Source organism: Neolamprologus brichardi, chromosome 13 (assembly GCF_056152115.1).
Source record: "Neolamprologus brichardi isolate AB-2024 chromosome 13, ASM5615211v1, whole genome shotgun sequence".
Classification (NCBI taxonomy): domain Eukaryota; kingdom Metazoa; phylum Chordata; class Actinopteri; order Cichliformes; family Cichlidae; genus Neolamprologus; species Neolamprologus brichardi.
The window spans coordinates 12407402-12415377 of NC_142116.1; the positions used below are offsets into that span (position 1 = coordinate 12407402).

Genomic DNA, 7976 nt, shown 5'->3' on the forward strand with positions numbered 1-7976 from the left:
GGCTGAATTGCTATCATTGCCAAGCACACTGTGTACACCACATTAATTTAACTGAACTAGAAATCATATAAATAAATATGACAATAAAAACTGATAAGATACCAACCTGCAGAAGTCTATTACACAGAGCACCAGGAACAGGGCCAGATATAGAATTACCCCTATTTATTAGCATTGTTTCTGGAGTATACCAGAAAACCAGGATTCATACCTAGAAACTTTACCAAATAATCAACAATGTGGTTTGTTTTTATTGTTTATATCTCATATTTCCTCTAAGGCAAAAATACAAATGTCAGTGTCACCATGTTTAAAGCCAGTTTTATCAGTAGAAGAGATGTGCCATTCGTTGTATATAAACGGTAAAAAGTACCTACATGTAGGCTGAAAAGTCAGGCAGTAAAACCCCCCACAAACCTTTAATGACTGTTAACAAAATCCAGAATCATACAAATTAAAATAGAAAATCTAAGCAGAGCAAAAAGAACACAAGGAACTAAGTGTATACTAACCGAGCTACATATCACAGAATAATTAGTGAAGACAAAGACAGGAAGTTGAGGCACAGGTGAGACATAATCAAGAGCAGATACCAAAGTAAAATAAGAAGTTAAAACAAAAAGACAAGCAAAATACAGACAAACCATGTGTTGAATTTACACACGGCGTATGCGTGTTAAAAACATTTTGGTGTGTGTTCAAGAACACTCTAAACAGTTTCTGTTATTTGGCAGTTGTGTTGTTTTCAATTTTTTAAATTAACTGACCAAAAGAGGAAGATTAGCCGATTAACCGTTCAGTCTGTCAGCTCTTGACATAAAGGGCAGGGAAATGTGATTGGCTATTTGCTCTTCAGTGCAATAAAAAGGGAAGTGACAAAGGGAGTGAAAAAAGGCTCAGTGCAAGTTTTAACAGCTGATGACTGACAAATGCACAAAGAATTTTGTCTCTCAGCCTACTGTAGCGCTACACAGGCCAGCAGACATGGAGACTAATAGCAAAGAAACACTACAAGCAGACTTTGATGTATTTGATATTTCTGAAGATTTTGGATTTCTACTTGAAGAGCCACTGGTAGGTTTCACGCTCATCTTTTCTCTTCTCATGATGCAATGTTCTCATCTGAGACGCATTTTGTTTTGCCATATACTGGATAAATCAAAGGAGGTTTGAAACTGAGGGATACTATAACATTGACTATGCTGTATATGTTGTTTATCCTCACAACACATACTTTTCCTTAGCAGCAGCCTTAATTTAAATGTTTGTCCAGCTAGACAACAGTCTCTCTGGCCTAATTATGCTTGTTTTCTAGAAATATAACGAAAGACTACTTATCTGTTGCGAGCCTGTCTCTTTAAGTCTGGACTGGACTGCCACAGCATTTAATAGAATTAACTGAATCTAAGTTGTATAAGTCAACTGATAGAAACTATTGATACATATTTCTCAAATTGGATAATTGTAGTTCTTTGGGTTTGATTTCTATATGTAGCAAAATGTAACAGCATTAATCTCTGATGCTCATAAAAAAATATTAGTCTAATATTGTTTCTGTTTATGGTATAGCCTATAGTTTCCATCTCCCCGCCCTTTTGGACCCTGTTTTCTGCTTGGTTGGGTGTTGCCTTGTTTATTATGGCCTCCTCTTTTAAATTGCTTGCTGTTGCTGATTGATGACTCCAGTCATTTGTTGACATGCAGGTCAGGCACCATGGAAAACATGAGCTGATGATGTTACTGATTACACTCTACATGAAAATCCACCACGCAAAAAACAATCAAAACCCAATGAGCAAGTCATTTTATTCCTATTATTTTCTAGACTCACCTCCCGGACCATTATCAGGTGTGGCTGGACCTCGCAAATAATCTCACACATCTGATAGAATCACGTAAACTACGGGATCTGGTTGATAAGGTCAGAATGAGCAAAGCCTTCCAAGTACAAAAATACTGACAGGCCATACATGTAAATGTGTACAGGTGTATTTTTGAGAGACTTGATGATGATCACCATTCCCAATAAAAATAAATAGATTTAAACAGAAAATCTAATCACAATTCAGATGCCGGTCTTGAGTCCAGATCTTTTGAGTGACCATCGGGAGCTTAGGCTCGCTCACCTAGCACTAGGATTTATCAGCATGGGATATGTATGGCAGGAAGGACAACATGCACCTGCTGAGGTAAGACACACAAATGAAAGACAGTAAAATGTTTACATTTCAATCAATAGTGCTCTAGCTGTTTGACCTACATGTATAGTGCCCCATGCACACATAGAAGTATTTTTACTTTTTGTCCACTTGTCAACTGCATTTTTAGGTCACTGAAAATGGAGATTTTTTAAAAACTCCTTTAAGAGAGAACTTTCAGAAATTCAGCTTATGCATTTATATATAGACAAGGAAAAAGAAGACTTTGTAACACTTTATAACCAAACACTATTAAGCATCAGTAAGGTATTAGTTGATACATAATTCATTCTTTATAAAACATTCAGAGGTGGATTTAGAGGAATTTTCTTAGCGTGGCATGAGGGTGGCATGGAAACCAAATAGGGTGGGACAATCAAAGCCATTTTTTTTTACACACATGCAGATGTTACATTCTATAATATGAATTATATATGGTTAAAATATATCAAATGCAGTAAGTATACACATGTACGTAAAACATGTGAGTTTTGATTTTATGTACTGTACAGCCTATATACTAAATAAGTATGTAACCAAACAAGTATAAAATCCAGAAAGCTACACAAAATGGGGTGATTCATTTACAAACACGTCTAACTTATGTTTCACACTCCTTTACTTATTGGAAATAAGAAAATTGTTCCATGCTTAAATTTACACAAAATGTTAATGACGCTCACCTTTGTTCCGTTGCCAGAGTGTATCAACCACCAATGTTGAAATCTGAAATGCCTTCGTTTGGTGTTGGAACAAAATGTGCTCTTGCACAATTATAGACATCGGTTGCTACTGACAACAACAAACACAGCCAGCCTGCAGTAGGTTTATTATTAAAATAAACAACACTGTTACATGCAAAACTAGGGTGACACTTGGAGTGGGACATACCACCCCATGCCACTGCTGAAAACATCCAACTCCTTTTAATTTTTTTTAATGCATTAGCTTATCTGGCTAAAGCTAGCTAGCTGACTACAACTGACTACAAACTAGACCGAAGATAAACTCGAGGAACAAACTAAAAAAATGACTCATAACTCATAACATCTCAGTAGCCTAAAGTAGCTTTTATCACTTTAATGATACTTTTTTGGCAACACTTTTTTGTGACACTCTGTGAAATATCCTCCATTGCTTTGTCTTAACTTTATTTATGTTTTATTTTATATGCAGAAGTTTCAATATATTTAAGTTAAAGTACTCTGTTGCTGTCTTAAACCCTCCTACAAACTCTGATGCTGCTCACATTTCAGTTTTCTGCAAATATTTAGTGAGCAATATTTGCACCTTCCATTAAATATTAGCATGTTGTATCATTTTGCTCTTTGTTTGTATCCTTTTCTGTTGTGAAGACAGATGAGACGTGTTTGATTCTTAAGGTCCTGGTGACCATGAGATTATTTTATAAATGCTTTGCAAGGTAGAGATTGTCCTCCCTTTAGATGAAATAACACACAATACTTAATTAACAACTATTAACTGCCTGAATTAACCATGAATTACTAAAGATTTAACGTTTATATCTATGTTTATAAATGGCATACGCACGTGGATTAATGGTTCATAAATGACGAATAAACTATTAACGAATCCATTACTTGTGCTTAATAGTGTGTCGTTATTATAAATTGTTACAGTTTTATCTTGCTATGTCATAACACAAAAAAATAAGCATTTGTTAACAAAACATAAACTAAAACTGATGGGAATCTCGTCAATGTGGTAAACAGAGGCACATTTACATTTTGACTAATGGTGCTGCAGGGCTTAATTTGACCATGACTAAACCAAATTTATATTAAGCAGGAGGTGACATATTTCACAGCAAAAGTGAAACTTTTCACTAGTTAATGTTAAATAGAAAGTAGAAAGGGAAATCATCAGACAAATCAGCCTGGTCAAAACTGCTGGCGCAGCCAAAAGATAGTCACTACAATCCCTGAAATCTTAGTGAGCCTGCTGGATTGAAACTTCACTGTTATGGTTGTTTGATAGATACTCCCAAAGGCTCTGGCCCTGCCTTTTTGGCTGGTATCACGCAGACTTGGCCTTCCACCGATCCTGACATATGCAGATTCAGTTTTAGCCAACTGGAAGTTAAAGGATCCCACAGGGTAATCCTTTTTCTTATTTAATGCCAAAATATTAGGCAGTCTCGTTAAATGCAATAATAACCTCACAGTGAAATTCTAATAATTGCTACTTCTTTCTTTTACTTTCATTTCAGGGATATGAGCATTGGGTGAGTATCACTCTGGACTTTTATGTAATCTCATGTGTCATGTGGTTTTTACTCATTGTTTTGCTAAATATTATTTTTAAAAATAGGAACATGGACCTGATATTTTCATTCCCTGGTGGTGACACTTGCAGGGGATTTTTTATTGTGTCACTGCTGGTTGAGATGGCGGCTTCACCCGGCATAATGGTTAGTATTACTTCTTTTGAAGTCTTTCTGAACATTAGCTTGGCGTTTTCAATTTCTCTATTCCCTGGTCCACAAACTGTGTGTGCTTTTGCCACTTGTAACTTGGTAATGCTGTTTAAACCTTTGACTTTAACCAGGGGGCGCTGGAAGTGATGCACGCCATTAAAGTCTCTAACCTCACTGGGATAAAAAATGGCCTCATCAAAGTAACTCAGTCTTTAAAGAAGATGAAGGAAAAATTCAAATTTATGCACAGTAAGTTTGAATTGAGGCTTGCTCACATGAATTTAATCACTTTACATGCTGTGCTCTTTTATGAAGACAGAGAAATCCAAGGTAATTAGACAACTGACTCTGTGCTATTTCCAGATCACGTGGAGCCAGCTGCATTTCATGGAAAATTGAGAATTTTTGTCTCAGGGTGAGTTTAGCACCGCTACAGTGTTCTCCAAACTAAGGTTTTCAAGGTTTTAGTATTTCTCTCATGCAGATTTATCTCAGTAAAAGTTATCTTTTTATCTGTTTCTATTGGTGCACTTTATATTTTATAGGATAACATCTGAAGTCATATCATACATATTTAAATTCATGTACATCTATTAGAAAGAGGCTTGCAGTATAGGTTTTTTGTTTGAATTGTTTTAGGTGGCGAGACAATCCAATGCTTCCAAGGGGGGTGCTGTATGAAGGTGTGAGCGATGAGCCTATTTTGTTATCAGGTGGGAGTGCTGCTCAGAGTTCAGCTATTCAGTGCTTTGATGCTTTGCTGTGCATCAAGCATGAGGAAGAGACAGGTAAGCATGCATTGCCTTCAACCTTTGACCCCTTCAGATGGCTCTCGTGAATAAATCACATTTGTGCAGCCAACTGATTGCTTTGAATGAGAATGTTTCCAGGATAGACAATTATTTTCATTCTTATAAGGTCTCTTTTCTGTCCCTTTCACTGATTCACTCAATCTAGGAGCGTTCCTGACACGCATGAGAGATTACATGCCTCCTGCCCACCGTCAGCTGATAGAAACGCTCTCCGCCTGTCCACCGCTGCGAGACTTCATCTTGTCCTGCTCCAACTCTGACCTCTGCCAGGCCTACAACTCTTGTGTCTCCGCACTGGTGGATTTACGAAACTATCACCTCAATACTGTGACCAAGTACGTCATTATTCCTGGTAACTACGCGCAATCTGTGGGCTGTCCATTCAGAGGTGTGGGTACTGCACTCAACACCACTGGGACTGGTGGATCCAACCTCATGGTCTTCCTTAAGAGTGTTCGTAACACCACTCAAAAGGCACTGATTTTAGAGAGACTATCATAGTCTAGAAACATCAGTGTAATTCCTGGCACATATATACTGCTCCAAAAAAATTCAAGAAACATTTTTAAGTCAGAGTATAGCATCAGGTCAATTAAATTTCTGGGATATTGATCTGGTCAGTTAAGTACCAGAGGGGGTTGTTAATGAGTTTCAGCTGCTTTTGTGTTAATGAAATTAACAGGTGCTTTAGAGGGGCAATAATTTGACAACCCCCAAAACAGTAATGGCTTTACAGGTGCAGGACACTAACATTTTCCCCTCCTCATCTTCTCTGAATGTTTTTTTCTGTAGTTTTGCATTTGGCTAGGGTAAGAGCCACCACGTTACTGTAAGTACAAAACTTCCAGGACAGCACATCAATGCGAGCCATTGCCAGATGATTTGCTGTCTCTCCCAGCACAGTCTCAAGTTCATGGAGGAGATTCCAGGAGACATACAGTTACTCTAGGAGACCTGGACAGAGTTGTAGAAGGTGATATATATGCCAGATATATGTCCTTTGTGCAAGGAGGAACAGGATGAGCACTCCCAGAGCAAAATGACCCGCAGTAGGCCACTGGTGGGAATGGTGCTGCCCTGTGCTTTTCAGTAGGTTAGCCCTAATATCATGTGACAGAGGTGAAAGGGCCTAGAGATGCAATGCTGCCTGTAACATTGTTCAGCATGCCATTCAGTTGGCATTCACTCAGCTTTCACTCTGGGTTCTTGGCTAGCATAGTGTTAGCATGCTGTCTGGCTAGCCTAATGTTAGCATGCTATCTGCGCATGTGCTTGCAAACAGCCGATGTTGCAGCATAAAGTATCTGTCTCTGGGAATTGGTGCTTGTCTTGATTCCCATCCCTATTACCCAGTCCATATCAGTTTTCTCTGTATTATTGCCTTTACCGTACAAAAAAGGTAAAGATACTACAATAATACAGCGCCTTGAGGCAACTGTTGTTGTGATTTGGCACTATATAAATAAAACTGATTTGAAGATTGGTTTAAATATCCAGGATGCCCCCCCCCCATTGATTGTTGCATTTTGTGTTCCATAAATTTTTTGAGCAGTGTAAAAATATGTATTATAACCAAAACATTATAACCCTGACATCAGTAAATCTTTGAGTAAACTTTTATTTTTTTTAGATAAATGATTATTGGGTTTTCACTCTTTGATGGTGTCATGGATGATTTCTAGCATGAATACGTCACTACATTAACAAAGTATTCTGTTTGAAAACTGTACCTCTTTACTTTAATACTACTATCAACAATTTTTTATAAATTTTCTTTTGGAGAATTGCATGACAAACTTGAGCTATGTTTACACCTATCACATACACACAACAAGCTCCCTGAGTATTAACACACACTTTTGAAAGTAAACCTGTTTCTAAGAAGTAGGTTTCTCCATAGATCACAGAACAAAAACTAGCAAACTAGTGGAAATAATTATTCCCAATGACTGGTACCATTGTTACATCATGTTTGTGGCAACTAAAAGCTTTTAAACCTACTAATCAAACCACACTATATAATCCTTTACATAATCAAGTAAAACAGACCATGAAACAGAGAGGCACTAAGTGTGGCGATTGCTTTATTTTCAAGTGTAATTGTGCTTGTATGCATTTGAACCCTAATATTGTTTTGTTTGTTTCTTGTTGTTTTAGCTCAACTGCATAGTTGCTGAGGCCTTATGATGGTCAAACTCTCTTACACAGAATTGCAAGGTGGAGGGGGTAGTTGTTGAATAAGTGTGTTTCCTCCATTCTGTACTTCCTTTTTCATTAATGAAATCCTCAGTGTTGCTTTATATGGTCACAGGAGAAAAAAAGCTAGGTCTATAGAGTATAGACCTATGTAATGAGCTTTACATGTTAAGAGGAAATAAATTTAAGTTAGTGGTGTATACTGACAAATTTGTAAGCTCAGTAATTTTTTAATGACCTTTTGATTAACATTTGTTTATGTACATAAAATTGTACTTTTTGAGGAGCAATTCATGTCAGTCACATTTTTTGTTGTTGTAAAAAGTTAGATTT

General features: G+C 37.2%; 1 protein-coding gene across 1 annotated transcript; it reads left to right on the forward strand.

Annotated features, from left to right (window-relative positions):
- The first annotated feature begins 984 nt into the window (after positions 1-984).
- On the forward strand, positions 985-5948 carry LOC102783072 (indoleamine 2,3-dioxygenase 2-like). Its single transcript, XM_087849697.1, has 9 exons — positions 985-1074; positions 2070-2189; positions 4197-4315; positions 4429-4443; positions 4530-4629; positions 4767-4884; positions 4999-5050; positions 5275-5423; positions 5593-5948. The coding sequence occupies exons 1-9, from the start codon at positions 985-987 to the stop codon at positions 5946-5948; spliced, it is 1119 nt and encodes a 372-aa protein (XP_087705823.1).
- The last annotated feature ends 2028 nt before the right edge of the window (positions 5949-7976 follow it).

What these genes read in the sequence shown, in the direction of transcription:
- LOC102783072 (XM_087849697.1), top strand. Translation starts at nt 985, where the DNA reads ATGGAGACTAATAGCAAAGAAACACTACAAGCAGACTTTGATGTATTT. An exon ending in GACAACATGCACCTGCTGAG is followed by an intron (nt 2,190 to 4,196) that starts GTAAGACACACA and finishes GTTGTTTGATAG; the next exon opens with ATACTCCCAAAGGCTCTGGC. An exon ending in AAAATTCAAATTTATGCACA is followed by an intron (nt 4,885 to 4,998) that starts GTAAGTTTGAAT and finishes TGCTATTTCCAG; the next exon opens with ATCACGTGGAGCCAGCTGCA.